The 20,993-nt window shown below is 42.5% G+C and overlaps 1 protein-coding gene across 3 annotated transcripts in view; it reads right to left on the bottom strand.

Annotated features, from left to right (window-relative positions):
- Positions 1–20,734, bottom strand: part of Mtap (methylthioadenosine phosphorylase) — a 42,736-nt gene extending 22,002 nt beyond the window's left edge. The window contains exons 1-5 of one of the 3 annotated variants that reach the window (XM_070008025.1): positions 19,151–19,240; positions 17,729–17,838; positions 8,025–8,111; positions 6,805–6,863; positions 4,731–4,898 (exon numbers count right to left, since the gene is read on the bottom strand). In XM_070008025.1, the coding sequence (XP_069864126.1) occupies positions 4,731–4,898; positions 6,805–6,863; positions 8,025–8,111; positions 17,729–17,752 (338 nt within the window). In that variant the 5' untranslated portion in view covers positions 17,753–17,838; positions 19,151–19,240. Of the gene's footprint in view, positions 1–4,730; positions 4,899–6,804; positions 6,864–8,024; positions 8,112–17,728; positions 17,839–19,150; positions 19,241–20,155 lie in introns of those variants that run through there. The other 2 variants (XR_011368902.1, XM_070008019.1) reach the window with 2 other exon arrangements.
- Positions 20,735–20,993: the final 259 nt, after the last annotated feature.

Genomic DNA, 20,993 nt, shown 5'->3' with positions numbered 1-20,993 from the left:
ATAACTCTTCTCCCTTGAGCATCTAGGCTTGAAGGCAGAGGAACTAAGACATCAATTTCTTTGACTCCCTAAAATCTTATCTTTAGACAATATTCTCCAAATTTTAGTTATGATAATATATAAATCATATTCCCTGGTGTTGACTACTAGGCCTCATGATCTAAGAGGTCTACTCTAATCTCAGAAATACAGGACTTCAGAATGAAGACTTGGGAAGATCTCCCTCAATAGGACCATAAACAAAAGAGAAAGAAAGGCTGGGAAGGTCTACAAACGTAGAGTCTGCATTATTATTAGTCCCATTGGGCCACACTGAGAGCCACTTGGGTCCAGGAATTTGTAAACTGCAGACACACATCTACATGTGGGAAGCATGGTCTGTAATACAAAGGGAAATGGAAGACACTTCCACTCAAAAGTGGCAGCTTCATCTCTGAGAAAGGAGCTATGTATAGATTTGTATGAATGCTCAGTGAAAAGTATCCAAAATGGACTACATCAATTAGAAAGCAGTATGGTGGTTCCTCAAACAACTAAACATAGAGCTCTCCTCTGACCCAGTAATCCTACTCCTGGGCATTTACACAAATGACCAAAAACAAGGCCATACTAAAGCTACCAGTATAACCATGTTCACTGCAGCACTATTTACCATAGCTAAGATATGGAACCAATCCAGATGCCCCTAGGAAGAGGAATGGACCAAGATGTGGTATATGTACACAATGGAGTTCTATGCTTCCAACACAAAGAATGACATTGCCTCATTCATAAGGAAATGGAAAGACCTGAAAATATATTAAGTGAAGCAAGCCAGGCCCAAAGAAATATAGGTTGCATGATTTCCCTCATTTGTAATAACTAGAATATGTCTATGATATACTTAGTAGGGGATCATAATAGTCCAATTGCTAAGAGCATAGAACCATATATAATGAAGCATATCAAAATGAGCTCCAAGAATTGGAAACAAGAGGTTCTATGTCATGTATATAGTTACTTCTCTTTTTTTTCTTTGTTTTAGTTTTCTGTACCCTTTATATACCCTATCTTGTATATAAGCTTATCTGATCCATGGAAGGGAAAGGGAATCACAGAAACAACAGGACAAAGGATGAACTAATAATGCAACAATGATACAACAACGATACTATGTTGGAAATGGACTTTACAACTTGAAGGGGGAGAGGTGTGGGGAATGGAAAATGAGGGAGGGGGTAATAGTGTTTAATAAGAAATGTACTCATTACCTTATATAACTGTAAACCCCTGTTCATTTTTTTAAAAATGCAGAACATAAGGACCTTAAAACAAGGTTGATTATTATATTCATGCTTAATAAAGAAAAAAGCACTACTACAATGTTTAGGACCTATAGAATATGGTTGAGAGACAAAACATACCAATTTTTGGCATCAATGAGGGTACAGAGATACAGACTAAAGGCACAGATTAAGACAGAGGCTGGCCTGGCCAGGACTAATAAGATCACCCATTGTCCATGGCTCAACTGCCCAACACAGCCTGCTTTTGTTGCCCTCTTCACACATTTTGGTTGCCCTTTTCACAAATAGAAACTGGGAGACATCTAGAGGATATACTGTCACTGCTTGGGCACACCCACGGGCATAGTGATAAATGCCTGAGTTATATCACTCAACCAAGTGAGATTTCCTTCACTGATATAAATATAGCACTGCAACAATCATGCTGAGCTCATAGTGGCTGGAAGGGAGGCAGGCAAGGCCTGGCAGGCAAGACAGGGAAGGACGGGCTCAACTTCTAAAGGCCCCATCTGGTTTGACTTGTCTGACTGGATCTGAGAAGAAACATCACTTTGTCCCACCCATGACTGAGCCTGGGAAAGAAGTGTCTCCATCTCTTCAATGTGGTGGACTTTTTTGACTTAAAAAACAATTCACATTTGCTTTATTGTACTTTCCCCCACTATTTTTCTTCATATCTTTATTTCATATTCTTTCCTTTTGCCATCTTCTATTATTTAAAAAATTCTATTTTTATACATCTTTTTTTTTTTTTGGTGTGTGTGTGTGTGTTAGTGTGGATTGTTTTCTCCTTACTGAATTGTATAGTAGATTAAACTCTTAAAAGAAGGCTGCTTACTAAGTAGATCCTCACTTAAAAGCATAAGAGATATCCATCCCAAAAGATGAACAAATTGCAACACAAAAACACTAAAAATATGAAAAAGCAAGACAATAAGACTTTTCCCAAAGTTCTTAAGTAAGTCTTCAGTAACTGAGTCCAAAAGATAAGAAGTAGATAAAACAAATGATCTTAATACTGTGAAAAAAGAATTGATACCATGTGCCTAACACAAGGCAGGAGGAAGGTTTATACCTGGTTTTGAGCAGAGCTAGATTTTAGTTCACAGAAAACACAAGGGACAGGAAGGCACTGGACGTTTAATTATGCAGTCAATAGAACTCAGAATGAGGGGAGAAAAGAGGAAAAAAGGGGAAAAAAATCTTTAGACTAGAAGGTTTTTTAAGTATATAGTAAAAAGTAGTCTATCTCTGTGCCCCTTTTTGAAAAACCAAAATCAACTATGTGAAATACAAAAAAGGTTTGTGACACAAAAGGGAAAAAAGGAAAGCCCAGATACCTAACAATTAAGGAAATACTAATTTATGCTTTAAAAAAAGTTATACATGTTAAAAAAGTCTGACATTATAAAGGGACAAAGCATAGGTAAAAGCTAGGTAAAAGCATAAGCAAATTGTGTATTTGGATAATATTAAAAGCATATACATAACTCAACTAAATAGAAAGAAAATAGCCAGATTAAAAAAGTGGCAAAGGCTCACACCTGTAATTCTAGCTAGTCAGGAGGCTGAGATCTGAGGATCACAGTTCAAAGCCAGCTGGGCAGGAAAAGTCCGTGAGACTCTTAACTCGAACAAACCACCAGAAAACTGGAAGTAGTGCTGTGGCTCAAGTGGTAGAGCGCTAGCTTTGAGCTGAAGACCTGAGAGACAGTGCCCAGGCCCAGAGTTTAAGCCCCATGACCGACCAAAACAAAAAAAAAAAGTGGCAAAGGAGCATTACACTAGTGGCTCATGCCAGTAATCCTAGCTACTCAGGAGGCTGAAATCTGAGGATTGTGGTTTGAAGCCAGGCTAGGCAGTAAAGTCTGTGATTTTTATCTTCTGGCTCTTCAGAAAGTAGCACTGTGGCTCAAATGGCAGACTGCTAGCCTTGAGCAAAAGCTTTGGGACAGCACCCAGGCTCTGAGTTCAAGCCCTAGGACCAGCATTAAAAAAAGAGGCAAAGGCCATGAAGAAATATTCCTCAAAAGACAGCATAAAAGCCAGTTACCATGAGCCCATGCCTGCAATCCTAACTTCACAGGAGGCTGGGATCTGAGGATTGCAGTTCAAAGTCAGCCTCAAGCAAGAAAGCCCAAAAGACTCTTGGATACAATTAACTACCAAAAAGCCAGAAGTTGTGTTGTGGCTCAAGTGGTAGAATGCTAGCCAAAGCTCAAAGACAGCACCCAGTCCCCTAGTTCAAGCACTAGGACCGGGGCACAAACATGCACACACATATGAAAGCACATATATATGGGCACATGCGCATGTGGGGTACGGGCACGTGTACACACACACAAACCCCAGCATAAAACTGGCCAAGAGATACACAAAAAATGCTTAATATCACTAATCATTGGGCAAATGCAAATTAAAATTAAAATAAGCTACCATCTTTACACCTGTTAGAATGGCTACTACCAAAAAGGCAAAAAATAAGTGAGGATGTGTAGAAATGGGAAAACCTGCACATTGCTGGTCGGTACGCAAAGTCATACATCATTGGAGTAAAGGGTAGGGAGCAGTGCAACCTCTAAGCATATCCCAAGGGAAATGACATCAATGTGTGGAAGAGATGTCCACAGCAGAACATGTAATCAGTGTAGGTATTCATCAGGAATGGATGGACACTGGAATACTATTCAACCATAAAAAAGACAACTATCATTTGTGATAAAAACTATGTGAATCAAGGCAGATACAAAGGCTACACTTCTATGTGGAAATTAAAGCCAGGCTCATAGAAGTAGGGAGTAAAATGGTTATTTACTGGAAGTTAGAGATGTTGGACAAATGACATCATATTACAGTTGCATAGGAGGAATGTTTCTGAGATTTATTGTACAATACTATGATTAGCTAATGGTGATTTAGAATGCATTTCAAAACTGCTCAGAATGTAAATCTCAAAAATTGCTTAAGTGAGATAATTTCTTTTTTATTTTATTTTTTTGGTCCAGTCGTGGGGCCTGAACTCTGGGCCTGGGCGCTGTCCCTCAGCTCTTCAGCTCAAGTCTAGCGCTCTACCACTTGAGTCACAGCGCCACTTCTGGCTTTTTTCTTTTTGCTTATGTGGTGCTGAGGAATCGAACCCAGGGCCTCAGGCATACAAGGCAAGTGCTCTACTACTGAGCCACCTTCCCAGCCAAGTGAGATAATTTCTTTAGCTTATCATTAATAATCATTGTGCAATGCACACATATATCAAAGTATCAAACTGTACCCATCAATCTATAAAATTACTATGTAAAAAACATTAAAAACTAGAAAGTTGTATAATAAAAAGCTGAGAATGAGTCTGCATCCTGCACTGCCCTTTTCTGTGGTTCTCATACATCTCTCTTCTGAGCTTGAATTGACCAGCTATCATAACCTAACACTTTTGAGGTGTTTGCTCACCTGTCGATGAACTGATCAATAACGACGATATCACCGGGCTGAATCTCCTCTCTCAGAGAGCCGCAAGCTGTGGTCACTATGATATGAGTACAACCCTCTTCCTTCAAAGCCCAGATGTTTGCCTGGTAGTTGACTTTTGAAGGCATGATGGTGTGCTGCCTTCCATGTCTGAGGGAGAGTGAAATAGTATACAAGTGATCAGGCTGTTTTAATTACAAGAGTAACCTACTACAATGTTCTCCAGACTTTTTCCACTAAAACACTTTTATTGTCATAGGAAGAAGGAACAGATGTCAGGCAATAATTAAGTATTTTATATTCCATGAATTTATTTTCCTGACGCATGCAATAACTCACCAAGGAATCACACTCGTGTGTGTGTGTGTGTGTGTGTGTGTGTGTGTGTGTGTGTGTGTGTGTGTGTGTGTGTGTGTGTGTGTGTGTGTTTATCTTGATGGGCATGAACACCACAGAGTGAGACATCAGGTATCATAGGGTCATTACACAGAAAAGGATAGATGGCCAGGAAGTAATAAAAACAGAAACACAAAGCCAGGTGCTGGTTGCTCATGCCTGTAATCCTAGGTACTCAAGAGGCTGAGATCTGAGGATTAAGGTTTGAAAGCAGCTGGAAAGAAAGTCTGTGAGACTCTTATCTATAATTAACCACCAAAAAGCCAGAAGTGGAGCTGTGACTCAAGTGGTAGAGCACTAACCTTGAGCAAAAAAAAGCTCAGGGACAGTGCTAAGGCCTTGAATTCAAGTCCCAGGACTGGACAAAAATGAAGTAAAATAAAATAAACCCCAGTTTCTAGATGAATCCCTCTATTCCTTTCTGGATGAGGCTTCACTTTGACAAGCTGCTGTTTCACCAACTGCCGGAGAGAGGCCACATAACAGGAAATAGGGGCTGCCTCTCAAAGCCCCTCCTACAAGTGTGATGAACTAGATTCTGTTAGAACAAAGTCCTTGAACTCCATAAGTGACCTGACCTTGTGAGACCCAAACAGATGACCCAATGAAGCTGTGCCAGACACTGACCTATAAGAAAACATATGCTCTGGTAAGCTACTAATTTGTACCACAGGAATGGAAAACTAATATATGTAATCTAATTTCTAATTGGTTGATGGAAATGAGGTTGCTTCCTCTGTAACAGGGGACAATATTAGCCTTATCTAGGAGATAAACATTACAAATAACCCAGTTCAGGGACCTTATGCTTTTCCTCACAACTACAGCCACATAAGGTTATGAATAAATTATTGTACTGTTTATTTTATTATTATTATTTTGTCAGTTATGGGGCTTGAACTTAGGGCCTGGGTGCTGTCTCTGAGCTCTTTTGCTCAAGGCTAGTTAAAGCTCTACAACTTTGAGCCACAGTGTCACTTCTAGTTTTCTGGTGGTTAATGGGAGATAAGAGTCTCAGGATTTTTTTGCCCAGTCTGGTTTTGAACTATGATCCTCAGATCTCAGCCTCCTGAGTAGCTAGGATTACAGGTGTGAGCTATCAGAGCCCAGCTGAAGCATTGTTTTTATCTTGATAATTAGAAGAAAAAAAAATGAACAAAGGGAATAATTTCTTCTTGTAGCTAAAATTGAACCAGAGCTTCAGTTTTATTAGTTGGTCTACTCTTCCAATGCGAAAGGGCTAGTCATGAGGTCACTGGCTTACCAAGTAAACACAATTGCTCCTAAAATAAAAAAAGTGACTGAAATGTGCTGATTGTAGTACTGCACAAGAATTCATACCTCATCTGGGTACTGGTGACTCATGCCTATAATTCTAACTACTCAGGAGGATTGTAGTTTGAAGCCAGCCCTGGCAGAAAAAGTCTGTGAGACTTTCATCTCCAATAAACTACTCAGAAAAATCCACAAGTGGCACTGTGGCTCAAGTGGTAGAGTACTAGCTTTGAGCAAGAAAGAAGCTCAGAGACAGCACCCAGGCCCTGAGTTCAAGCCCTGAGACTGCACAAAAAAACCCCTCACTCCATCATTATTCATTTTAGTGTTTGTTAAAATTCAGTTTCTGTTAGTAGTGACATCCAAAAAGCTTAAAATACTTTACCTTGCAAGAAGAACACAATCAACATTTTTTATCTTCCCCAAAATCAAGGCATCAGATGGCTGCATGCAATAAAAAATTGTTACAAGTCAATGATTTTAAACCACATGCAAAAACAATAAAACAACAACAACAAACTGTCACTTGACTTGTTAAACCACAAGAGGCTCATAAAACTTGGAGTTTGGCGATATAACTTACAGACTAGACTTTATTGATCAACACAACCATCAAAATTTACTAAGTTTTCTACTGGCAGAAACTTACCAGGTTCTGAAGATTGTCTCAGAGCCTGTGCAAATCCCAGCTACTAGAGTCTATTTGTAACAAACACTGCCAGGGGACTGTGATAATAAGCAATCAAATTCAGTTGTGTCAAGAGTATTTGGTAGGCTCAGGAACAGATGTGACAATGAAAGGCTGACAGGTTAGGATGCTAATGCTGCATTGTGAAGAATTCAGAACTGGAACTATCTGCTTGGGAGACAGTTCTCAAGCCAAGGGATGACTTGAAATACACAGGGGAAGGTCCAGAGAACCAAGGCTAAGAAGTGGCTGGCTGAGATAAAAACTGGTCTTGGAAGACAAAAGGGCAACCAAAGAACTTCGTCAGTTTGGTTGGATGGCCAAATGTAGAGACCTTCCTAGGAGAATGAGAGGAATGATAAGGTTTAGAAGTATGGAATTAGAGGTAGGCAGACACTCTCCTCTTGGCTTAGGCTGTTAATACCAGAATAAGCAGCCTGTCCAAAGAAAAGAGGAGTCTCATTTCCAATTCTACTAACACTGGCTGTGCTCTGGATCCCTAAGATTCTCCTCCTCTGAGCCAGAGCACAGAAAAATGATACTCATTCTATTAGTCATCAGTCTGCCCCCTAATCAACCTCCAAATTAGAAGCAGAAGCTGATTTGAATATACATTTAAAGAGTACAGTTGTTATGTCTGAAATGAGTGTCTGGCTTCTAACAATATACACTGAAAATGAGAAGGTACTATTACACATTCACTAGCCATGTTACCAAAACAGTGCAGTCTAAGAACTGCAATCCAAGAGCTGGGAAGTACAGATATTTCTCAGATGATGGAACTAATGGCAGCTTCTATGCCTGGATCAGAGAGCCCTGGGCTGCTAACACTACAGCAATTGCTTCTCCTAACTTAAAGTTAAGGCTGTAAGGAGAAAGAGAAAAAGCTAACAAGCCTCCCTCAACCGGATATTAACCTTGCCAAATGGAGTATCCACATATTTCTCAGTTCTTCCTTCTAAAATTTCTGGGTCATCCAGGCCTGTTCCACCAATTATTCCAATCTAAGGGAGAAAAAAAGAGAACATACCAGGTTATTTTAATCAGAAACAAGTAATTATTTTAGGCAAATTCATTTATTCATATTCACTCTTCTCCAGACCCTTTTTTTTTGGGGGGTGGGGGGGTCCGGTCATGGGGCCTAAACTCTGGGCGCTGTCCCTCAGCTCTTCAGCTCAAGGCTAGCGCTCTACCACTTGAGCCACAGTGCCACTTCCAGCTTTTTTTTTCTTTTTTGCTTATGTGGTGCTGAGGAATCGAGCCCAGGGCCTCATGCATGCAAGGCAAATGCTCTACCACTAAGCCACCTTCCCAGCCCCCAGAACCAGTTTCAAAAATCTGAAAATTAAAAAAAAAAACATTCAAAGGCCTTTAAAAAAAAATCAATAACCATTTAAGGATCCCTGTTTTAAAAATAAGCACAATATAGGTTACCTTTTTGGCTTCTACCAATTGATTTTTAACTGAATTAAAAATAAGCACAGAAAAGTACTTTTAGGTTAGGAAACAGAACCTAAAGGTAGGCAAGTGAGTAGAAAATTCTTCTGACCAATTTTATTTCCATCAAATGGACTGCAGAATAGAGGATGTTCAGCAATCTTCTGGGAAATAAAATTTTACTTATAGCCATTTGTAATGATGTCTCATGGGGCCATTTGATAAAGACATGATGACATGGGACCTTCCTTCCTCTGGAACTGGAGGGTAATGCAGATGTGTAAAGTCAACTTCCAGTTCCTGAAATAATACTATTATTCACACATTTTTAAAAATTCACTTTATACATGAAAGTATGCATAAATGACACCTCACATACAATGAAGTCATTATATAGGAATAAAATAATTCAAAGGGAGTTTTAATTTATAGTTCAAATTAAAGTTAAAACATCTGAAAGTTCTGGTCATCAGATAAGATAGGGAAATGTGGCTCTATTCTCTAACAGTTAATCTGACTTGATGACTAAGGAACACAAATAAGAACAATTACAAGGACAAATATTAACTCAAGTGTTACAATTAAAAACCAAGTAACTAGTGAAGTTTCCCGGGGCTGACACCCCACAGAGAAAATATTTAAATAGTGACAAGTTAAAGACATGGCTAGAAACTTTAATAAAGGAACATGACCTGAGCTGCTTTTTTTTTGGGTGGGGGGGAAGGGGAGTAGGGAGAAGTACTTTTCTGTTTTTGTTTTTTCACTAAGTAAGTTCAGGTCTATTCTCACTTGAATTATATTTCTACTAAATAAAATAAGCTTTCTAATTCCAGCGATAAGAATTGGTATCTAAATGAAATTATTAAGCCAGGCGCTGGTGGCTCACACCTGTAATCTTAAGCTACACAGGAGGCTGAGATCTGAGGATCATGGTTCGAAGCCAGCCCGGGCAGAAAAGTCCCATAAGACTCATCTCCAATTAAGGACTCAAAAACCAGAAGTGGCGCTGTGGCTCAAGTGGTAAAGTGCTATCCTTGAGCATAAAAAGGCTCAGGGACAGCACTCAGGCCCCGAGTTCAAACTTTACAACTGATCAAAAATAAATAAATACTATAAAAATAGAAAATAAAATTATTTTCAAGTTAGATGATACAAGTGGCTTTATATCAACATGTAGAAAAATGGTTTTCTTTCCATTTCTTGGAGAGAAAAAAAACAAACAAAAGATCAGGAAAAAAATAAGGATAATTTAGCAAGATTTTTACCAAAAAACTTGAGTTCATCACTTTTCCTTACTAAGTCAGCTGATGTGGTTGCCACCTTGTGGTACGTTATGGAAATGGCAGCAGGTTGCATATTTTGTGTCAACTAAGTATTATTACAGTTGAAAACTAATCAGTATTATAGTTTTCAAACCAACAGTAGCATTCCCTCATTTCAATACATTTAAATATGCACTTTAACAAAAATATTTGTCCAAAAATATGCCATTTTATGCACTCACTGTCATCTCTCCAGTGTGGCTTTTCCATTTTACCCTTCATGTACCTCTGAAGAACCATCAATAATGAGATTAATGCCCAGCCCATGTCCCCAGTCTAGGCCACAGAGATAATTGCTGACTGAAATCTCGGCCTCCTCTTAGGGAATGCAGTTACTTGTAAAATTTTTGGCTTTGCTACTATGACCACTTTAACTTGATTGTTTCCAGATATTCCCTGGGCACAGCCTCTTATATTTTGAATTCAACATTGGGCCTTCAGGCTTATACATACAAAACAAATCTAATTTTGTTTTGGAACTATCCTCTTAGTTTAGACCCACTACTCCAGCAGATCACAATAATTAAGAAATGCCAGCCAAGTATCCTGCTGAAATTCAGTCTCAACAGCTCCAAGCTTCAGTACACACCATGCTGGCTCCATGATGACCCAGCATTATTAGCAACAAGGAACTATTAACGCTTGACTTGAAAGCAAGTGGCTATTGCATGCTAGAAATGCTAGGATGGTCTCTGACATTTGAATGATCTGCAGATAAGCTTACTGGGTCATCCAACTGGGAACAGTTAGTAATAGAAATCCATTTCTTGGAAGGGGTACAACATAACAAGGACCACAGGAGGGAACTAGACAAGATGGAGGCCAGTGTATCAAGATGCAGCCAATGTCGCCCCCTGCTGGCTACAGCAAAGTACAGCTGAATGAAGCACCCAAGTTCTCAGTTCTCAATGGTATCTATGCTTCCTCCAGCCTCCAAATTTAATCAGCAACTCAGTATTTGCCTTTGTGATAAGTGAGTGTGTCTGAACATTTTACATATCACAGGTATATGCTAAGTGTTTCAAAGGCTTTTACTTGATAATTCTACCACTCTGTAAGACATGCCCTATTTTTTTTTTTTATTGTGAAAATACTGTACACTGGGGTTACAATTACATGGGCAAGATAATGAGTACATTTCTTTTCTTTTTTTTTTTTTGGGTCCGGTTGTGGGGCCTGAACTCTGGGTCTGGGCGCTGTCCCTCAGCTCTTCAGCTCAAGGCTAGCGCTCTACCACTTGAGCCACAGCGCCACTTCCGGCTTTTTTCTTTTTGCTTATGTGGTGCTGAGGAATCGAACCCAGGGCCTCATGCATGCAAGGCAAGAGCTCTACCACTGAGCCAACTTCCCAGCCCTGAGTACATTTCTTATCAAGCATTGTAGCCTCCTCCTTTGTTTCCCCTTCCCATCCCTTCCCATCCTTCTCCCCATCCCCCACCCAATCCTCCACACCCCCTACCCCACACCAAAGTTGTAAAGTTCGTTTTCGACATAACAACTTGTACATCTCATTGTTGCAATGGGTCCACCTGTATTCCTAGTTAAACGATTTGTTTTTCCCCTTCCCCTCCACAAATTATACCAACATCAAATACAGTGAAAGCAGGGGTTATACTGTGGAAGAGGAGAGGTTATACTGTGGAGGAGGAACAAAGCAACAAAGACATAATCTTATGTGTTAGAAACAATAGCATGAAAGAAAAAAAACATTTGAATACATATCTTAGGGTTCATTTTCCTAACATCACCATATCTGACCTTTTCTGCTTGACTCAGACATACACTAGATATTGCAAATAAGGGAAACCATGGGACCTATGTTTCTTTGGGCCTGGCTTACTTCACTTAATATAGTTTTTTCCAAGCCTTTCCATTTCCTAACAAATGGGCAATGTCATTCTTTCTGATGGAGGCGTAGAATTCCATTGTGTATATATACACCACATTTTCTTGATCCATTCATCTACTGAGGGGCATCTGGGTTGGTTCCATATCTTAGCTATAGTAAATAATGCTGCAATAAACATAGTCGTGCTGGTACCTTTAGTGTGGTCTTGTTTGTAAACATTTAGGTAAATGCCCAAAAGTGGGATTGCTGGGTCTTAGGGGAGCTCTATGTGGAGTCTTTTGAGGAACCTCCATACTACTTTCCAAAGTGGTTGAACAAGTTTACACTCCCACCAACAATGCAGTAAGGTTCCCTTCTGTCCACATCCCCTCCAGCATCTGTTGTTATTAGAGTTCTTGATTTTAGCCATTCCAACTGGAGTGAGGTGGTATCTCAATGTTGTTTTGATTTGCATTTCTTTTATGGCTAGGGAGGTTGAGCATTTCTTCATGTGTCTATTGGCTATCCTTCTTTCCTCTTGAGAAGTTTCTCTTTAAAAGTCTTTAGCTCACTTGTTTATTGGGCAGTTGTTTCTTTGAAGATTTGTTGTTGGGGGATTTAATTTTTTGAGTTCCAGGTATATTTTAGATATGAGACCCTTGTCCGTTGTATGGATAGTGAAATTCTTCTCCCAATCTGTGGGCTTTCTATTGATCTTGTTAGCTGTAAGACAGGCCCTATTGTATTAGTCCTATTTTACCAATGAGGGAAAACTAAAAATAATAAAATCTAAGAGCATATCACAAGGAGCAAAGCTAGGTTAGGGGCAGAGTTCTCTGAGGCTTCCTCGTTATCATGTGTTTTCTCCCAATATTGCATAGATTCCTTCATGAGCTCATCCTCTATCAGACATTCATACTCAGAATAACAATAACAAGCCCCAGTCAGATCCCAGGACCAGAGCACTAGTCCTCAGGACAGGCATGCATTCAAAGCCTTAAAGAATTTCTGAATCTATTTTGCTTTGTCAGGAATTTTTTATTACCCAAGCTCTGAAATAGGGACTTCCTGGTCAGATGAGGTCACTGCCAGATTTTAACCAACAGTTCCTGGTTTTTCCCACTTTCCCACAGAGGAAACCAATAAGCCAACTCGCTCTAAAACAAGAGTCAAGCTCTGACTCTCAGAAACTGTCAAAGCATTTTATCCAAAGGGTTGCTTACCCAGCCAGAATGCTTCCTTTCAGCAAGAGTAAAATGGTGGGGGAGGATCGGATGTGGGAGTGGGGGAGGTATGGGAAGGGGAAACAAAGGAGGAGGCTACAATGCTTGATAAGAAATGTACTCCTTATCTTGCCCATGTAATCGTAACCCCTCTGTACAGTATTTTCACAGTAAAAAAAAAAAGTTGCATAATAATCCCTACCCTGAGTCTACTTTCATTGGTGACCCAGAAGACTTTACTTTCTGGTCTCAGGAACTGTTCTAATCCTGGGCAGTGTTCCATAATGATGTTTTCAAAATACTACAACCCCAAACAGCAGAGATCAATTCATGCCAGCGCCAGAGCTGGCAGAGTTCCTGATCTAAGCATTTCAGCCCTTCAGTTCTGGTTGCTACTAAAAAGTTTGATAAGAGGAGCAGACAGAAGCCTTTATTGTTAGGCCAACTTGGTTTGGAAGCAAAATCTGGGTAGCCTAGCTGTAGTGGGGCAGAGTGGCCAAACACCTGTTGAAAACTACCAATATGATTTAAAGGGCTAACTGGTGATTAAACCCTGCTCCAAGAACCTCTTTTGTAGGTAGGAAGGGTGCTCTTTCCATTTGTAAGTTCACTATAACACCTATAGTACATTAGCATGTGACTATATTTGGAAAATGGGATCTTTCACAGAGGTAATTAAAGTCAAATGAGGTCACTGGGAGAGGCACAGACACCATACAAAAGGAATCTTCATTTTGTATGAGCCCAGCACTAGTAGCTCATGCTGTTAATCCTAGCTACTCAGGGGGCGAACACTGATGATGCAGTTTAAAGCCAGCCTGGGTGGGAAAGTCTATGAGATCTTGTCTCCAATCAACCACTAAACAGCCAGAAGTTGAGCTGTGGCTCAAAGTGGTAGAGCACTAGCCTTGAGCAAAAAAGCTTGCGGACAATGCCTAGACGGAGTCCAAGAGAAGTGAAGACACAGAGAACACAACCATCTACAGGCCATTTAGAGACCGCAGAAGACACTAACTGATGGAAAAACCTCCCATATGATCATGGGTTGGCAGATTGTGAAAACATCTATACAACTGAAAACAATCTATAAATTCAATTCAATTCAATTCCAAGGTCATTCTTCAAAGAGAAAAAAAAAACAAGCTAAAACTTAACACAGAAGTATGGAAGAACAAAGGCCCTGAAATAGCCAAAATAATCTTGAACAAAAAGCACAATCCTGGAGGTATCACAATACTTGAACCTCAAATTATGCTACAGAGACATAGTCGTAGAAACAGCATAGTACTGTCATAAAAGCATACCAGAAGAACAAAAAGGACAGAATAGAAAACCCAAGAATAAAATTACACAGCTTCTACAGCCATAGAGCTTGTGGCTCTAAACCTAAACAAAAAACACAAAACACAAACAATACTGCACCCTCCCCGAAAAGAAATGGCATTAGTCTAAGGGGTGGACCTCTTTTTAAAGATACTTCACTCCTGAAACGGTCCATCAGATTTTTAAGGAAAATTTTCTTCAGCACTTGTATTTTCTAGAGCTCTTCTTTGCTTCTGGCACAGCATTCTTTCCAATCACCTGATATATAACAAATCCCCTGGGGAGCTTTCAATACCAAGGCCTAGGTCTCAGATCCCGATTAATGTGCAAGGCACAATTTACTGAAGCTCTCAGGTGGTTATGATACATAGTCAGAATTGACCATTCTACTCTAGGACTTGAGCCACAAATAGCTGAAATGTGGGCTAGCTGAGTGAGGTATATGGAACAATGATCCCTATATTAGTGTGCTTTTGGTTACCATGATAAAATACTGTAAAAGTCACCTACAGGAGAAAAGGTTTATTTTGCCTCAGTGTCACTTCAGGGTCACTTGGCTTTGTTACTCTGACTCTGTGTCAAGGCAGGACATTATGGAAGGGTGGAGCAAAACCACTCACTCACATCATGGCACAGGAAGGGAAAGAAGAGGTTGGAGTTGCAATATCCCCTTCAAGGACATGCCCCCTCATAGCCTAACTTTCTTCCACTAGGCCCTGCCTCCTAAGGATTCCAATCCTCCCCCTCTCATACTCAAAAAGTGCCAGAGGTTTGTGACCAGGACTTCAGTATATATGTCTTTGGGGGATATCGAGTAAACTACATAGACCTAAAGGATCCTATTTACAGACCAATTCCTAGAATCTATGAATGATACATTATGTCATTACATCAAGGACCACATGATGGTATCCTAGATTTCCTGTGTTGGTCCTAAATGTAATGAGGACCCTTATAAAAGGGAGGCAAGAAAGTAAACTTAAGGTGATGTGATGATGGAAGCAGAGGGAAAGAAAAGGTGATGACAACTGTGGGGCTGTGAACAAGGGAATGCTGGGCTCTCCAGAAGATGGAAAAGACAAGCGAATGGATTCCCCCTTTGATTCTCCAAGAGCCATCAATCAGCCCTATTAACATCTTGATCTTAGTTCTTCCTAAGGCTCACTTTGGACTTCTGGTCTCCCCACCTGAGCCAACGTGTCATTTAAAGGTACTCAGGATGAGGACAGCAGCCACAGGGAAGGAACATCTAGAGTAGGAGTCAGCTGAAGAGCTTGTTCCAAAGCACAGGACACTGTTATCCAAGCACCCATGGTCAGCTATGTCAAAAGTCAGTAAACATCTAATATCTTGAGACTTGTTAAAGCCAAGATTTCTGGGCCCCGCCTCCTGAATTTCTGGTTTAGCTAGATTGGGTTGGAGACTAGAAATTCACTTTCTAACAAAGCGCCAGGTGAGGCCCTGGGACTGTACATGTTGAGAACCATTATACATGGCTTGGAGTCATAGGCAGCACATTACAACTACAATCACTGTTAGGTAGCTAATGCCTGTAATCTTACCTATGCAACAGACCAAGATCTGAGGATCGTAGTCCATTAAACTCTGGTCTCTAATAAACTACTCAGAAAAATCTAGAAGTTGAGCTATAGTTCAAGTGGTATGGCAAAGGAAGCTCAGAGACAGCACCCAGGCCCTGAGTTCAAGCCCCAGAACCAGCACGAAGAAAACAAAGAGAGAACTGAATCCAGAGTCCACTGTAGACAAATCTTTACCTTATCTGGTTTCTTCCTTGCCACTCTCAGTAGTTTTTCTATTTAATCTATAGATTGAGATTTATAAAATATGGCATTAGTTTCTCAATATCTATCATTGCTGGCAAACACATAAAATCCAAATTAAGGAAGAGGAGGTGTGGCTCAGATAGCAGAACACCAAGTCTTGATGAAAAAGCCAATTAAGAGCATGAGATCTTGAGTTCAAGTCCCAATACCAGCATACACACACACACACACACACACACACACTCCAAATTAATTTTTCAAGGCAATAAAATATCCAATGTTTTCACTTTTCTCTGCTGCTCAATATACAAGCCTGTTGCCCCTACTTCTCCTCCCTAGGTAGGCTCTTGGGGATGAAGCTCAGGGGGGCACCCTCAACTAAGTGAGAAGAGGCCCTAGAGGTTATATGTTAAGTATGAAGTATGGATCATTTCTGGCCATACAGTGACTTGGGGGAGTGCTGTTGGTGTTTTTCAGGGAGGGACTAAGGATGTGGTCCATGTGCTTGCAATGCTCAGAACAATCCTGCAGAAGAACTATCCTGCCCCAAATGCACTTGTGACCCAAGCTGGGGGGAAAAAAAATCAAGGCACTGGTCATTTGATTTTCAAATAGTACCCAAGTATTGCCTCCAATTTCAGACTACCACTTTCAGGATGAAGTCCTCTTTCAGCCTTGGACAAGACAGGCCCAAAGAAAGCTTTTTAGAATTTTTTTCAAAATGTAACATTATTAAGGTATAGAACAGAAGGGTTGCAATTCCACAAGTCAGGTAATGAGTACAATTCTTCTTGGACAATGTCACCCTGTCCTTCCTTTGCTTTCCCCCATTTCCACAAACCACCTACCATGACCTGCTGTCTCTCTTAACACCACTGTGTTAGCAGTCCACTACCCATGTATAGTAAGACCGTATCTCTTCTTTGTTTCAGAAAATGTAACTTAACAAGTTACTTCTTTATTCCCTAGAGTGAAAACAGGGCAGCTGATGGGCAAGTTGTAGTTCACAGAAAGAGCCCTCCAGAATGGCCTCTCTTTGGATGCTACAGACCTGCTTGGCTTTCTACTCAGTCATATACGTCACCTGCTCATGGCTGAAGCTGAAGGAAAATGTCTCCTGAGATTTTTCTGGACAATGCCAGGTGTTAATCCATGGCTGCCCCACATGTGGTATCCTCGTGCCTGCCTGGATCCAGCGAACCATAAAATGTCTCAGTTACTCTTACTTGAGTCACGGTTTTTACCCTCCTTCAATCTATACCTGACTCTACATCTATAGAATAAAGGCCCCTCAGCACTCATGACCCGACTCCTTACCCAGCAGTGTGTTAGAGAAAAGAATCCTTTATTAACCAGTCACTCATGGGCCTTTTAGCTTCTTATTTGGAAACAATTCATCAGTGCTACCATCTTTTGGTTCCACAGGTCAGACCAGGAATCATTGCCTCTCTCCCTGCCACTCCCCACTCTATCCACTGCAGATTTTTACCATCTGCAGCTACCAGCTGAGATTTGCACCCCAGTGCCATGGCTTCTGGCCAGATCTAGCTCTTCTCTCATGGCTTATTCTATACACAGCAGCCAAGCAATCACTTAAAAATGTAAATCAGATGTTACTTCTCTTTAGAATCTAATGGCTTTTATGCATTTAGAATCAAATCCAATTTTTTTTTTACTAGTCCAGGCCCCTGAATTCTGACATACACTAGCACTGAGATTTCTACTCATTTCTTCTTCCTCAGACCTTGATGCTGTCTTGACAGAAGTCAGGTTCTGTATCTTCACATCAGCTTGTTAGTACTCTGTTCAAGTTGCTGTAACAAAATACCACAGACATAAGCAACAAAAATTTGTCACATCTGCAAGTCAGGAAATCTAAGATCAAAGGAAATTCATATCTGGAGAGGCTTGTTCTTGGAGTCATAGGTAGTGTTGCCTTGCATGGTGGAAGGAAGGGGACAGAACAGCTCTCTGGAGCCTCTTTTATAAGGGCACTATTGCCATTCATGAAGGCTAAAGCTCTGGGGTTAATTTGCCAACAGGAAGTGGTGGTGCTGGTATATGACTGTGGGTTTCTTAGCTCCACATCTCTTTCATTCCCTCACTACCTCCTTGAGCTGAGTTTTAACATTACTACCCTTTCATTTCCAAGCACACTAAATGACTAGATAAAAGGGGGCGGGGGATGAGCCAGGTGACATGCCATGTGCTGGTGCCAAAAATGGAACTCAAGACATAAAAATATGTCTATTATGCCCACAAATGAAGTATCCAGTAGGTTTAGGGAAGCAGCCTGCTTCCTAAGGATGAATAACCTCTTTACTCACACAACAAAATAGGACATAGGAACCACATCAGATTTCAGAAATAACTCCCATCTTGGTGGAATGCCAGGCTCCAGACCCAATTCTGTCATTTTCCAGGCCTTTGCTTTAGAACACTGGACATCTCAGTTGACCTTTCAGGGCCTCAGTTTTACATCTGCAAAAAGGGTCATACGGTCTTGAACAAGCATTCCACTTCCACTACTGCATGACATGGGGACAGCAGATGGCTTTTATTAGCCTATTTTGCTCTAGATACTGACATTTCATATTTCCTATATATATTTCTATAGCAGTCTTGGGAAATGGAAAAATGCAGTTTCTCAAAAACAAAAAATTGTCACTGGTTCTATTCTCAAAGAGAGCAACCAGCAGGCAGTATGAGCATAATTTGTACCTCTTAATTTTAAATCCAGATGCCTGCTAAGACCAAAAATACCCATCATTCAATATTTACATCTGGGCTTCAATTGCACTGCCCACTCTTGGCTATTTGAATTTACAGAGGAACTGAGCATCAGGGAGAATACTAACTAACCTCATTCGAATGAAACTGTCTTAAATATCATCTCTCTCTTGTTTTTGATGACACCCTACATGTATTTGCATAAAGAAAAGGCAGACAGCTGTGTCCCAACAATAAACCTAATGATTTGATTATTGGAGAAAAGATAAATTCTCCATTTTAGCTTCTCTACTTACAAGCATATCTAAGTCTCACTGCAGCACCTTCATCCCTTCCTGTCTTTACTAATGGCTCCTGCTAATCTAAGTTGTCTGCACACTGACTGCAGAGATTTACCTGTTACCAAGAGAACTGGACACAAGGTGCAAGGAATCAAGACCTGCCTGGAGAAGACAGGGACCTGCTGTCCCATGGTCCTGGAATTCCTAAAGGTTCTGTGCTCTTAGCCAAGAACAATAGTCTGGTTTTATGATCAATTTTCCCTGTGTTCTGGAATTCTACTTTCTGTCGTAAAAGCTCCAGGGAAGCTCTCTGCATCTCTGAGAACTCACGTCCTCCCTCGGGCCACAGGTTCCCAACACACAATGATCCTCTATGACCAAACCTCTGAGGACCCAGGGCCCAAGAAAATTGAGCTCAAAGTTTCAAGTTTGCAGACAAAGCGGTTTCAAGCTAGACGCCTCCAAACAGGGAGCTAAGCAGACTTACGGAAAGGCTCCCGGGGCTCCTCTGCGGTATTAAAAAACAGTCTCAGAAAGTCCGGCGCCGGGGGCTCATGTCTGTAAACTTAGCTACTCAGGAGGCTGAGATGTGAGGATTCGGGCAGACAAACCCAAGAGCCTCTCATTTCCAATCATCCACCAAAAGCCAAGTGGAGCTGCGGCTCCAATGGCAGAACACCAGCTTTGAGCGAAAAAGCGCCCAGGCCGCGAGTTCAAGCCCCATTGCCGGGAAGCACACACGCACACACACGCACACACACACACACACACGCACACACACGCACACAGTCTCAGAAACCCCCGCATATGCGGTGCAGAGGAAAATCTCAGTAAGGAGAAAGAAAAAGCGAAGTTTGACTGATGGGGGGGGGGGGGGAGCCGGAAGCTTGCCAAAGAGCAAGGGCGCATTTCTCCAACGTGGGCCGCGGACAGTCAGGGGAGTCAACGGGGCGCAAGTTCAAGTCCCGTCCGGGACAGAGCCAGCCGGGGCACCCGCAACCCCCCGCCCGGGGCATCTCCGGGGAGAGAAGCGGGGCAGTGCGGGAGCAGGTAGGCTCCCCCCAGGGGGAGTGAGGGGCGCTCGGGCGGCGGTCCCCGGGGAAGGGTGCTGGGGTCTCACCTTCACGGGCGCGGCGCCCGAGGCCATGTCGGCGCGGGGCGCGGGGCTCCGAGCGGGCCGGGCAGCGGCGGGCGGCCAGGCAGCGGCGGCGAGGAGAGCGCGCGGCGCGGAGTGGAGTCCGGGGCCGGCCCTGACTCCGCCTCTTCCTCCCGGGGACAGCACGATTGGCTGCTCGCGTGGGCTTCCCTCCCGTCACCCCCTCCTCAAATCCAGCTTCCCGCGTCCCGCCCTCCGGCGGACCCTTCCGGTGGCGCGTTCCTCGTTCTAGCGGGCTCGTGAGGGCGGCCGCGCGGGCCGCCGGGCTGAGGCGGGCTCGTGAGGGCGGCCGCCGGGCTGAGGCGGGCTCGTGAGGGCGGCCGCTGGGCTGAGGCGCCTCTGCGGTTTTCTGACGCGGTGCTTTGCACGCTCGTTAGGGAGCTCGCGGAACTTTCTTCCCTCCAGGCCCTGTGAGGAGCATGGCGCGGGCAGGCGCCGCGGCGCTCGGCCCAGCCTTAGGTGCCCGGGTCGCTGCTCAAGTCAGGCCCCACCGCGGCCCCACTGAAGTTCTCGCGGGAGGCGACCGTGCGCGGCGGGAGCTGGCGGGCTGCTGAGGTTCCTTCCCGCCACGCACTGGCGGGCGGGGCGGGGCGGGGCGGGGCGGGGCGGGGCCCGGCTCCAGTGGCGAAGCGCTTGCCTGGAGCCCCCGGAGCCCGGGGACAGTGCTCAGGTCCAGAGTTCAAATCACGACGGACTCACACCACACACACACACACACATAACGGAGTAAAGCACTCCGTTGCAGGAATCGTCCTGTCTCACCCTGTGGTTCACCCATCTTCAGTTTGAGGGCGGCCTTTAA

Source organism: Dipodomys merriami, unplaced genomic scaffold (genome assembly GCF_024711535.1).
Source record: "Dipodomys merriami isolate MVZ:Mamm:240054 unplaced genomic scaffold, mDipMer1.0.p SCAF_11, whole genome shotgun sequence".
NCBI lineage: Eukaryota > Metazoa > Chordata > Mammalia > Rodentia > Heteromyidae > Dipodomys > Dipodomys merriami.
Note: the sequence above shows the minus strand (reverse complement) of the source record. Positions and strands in the feature narration are given on the sequence as shown.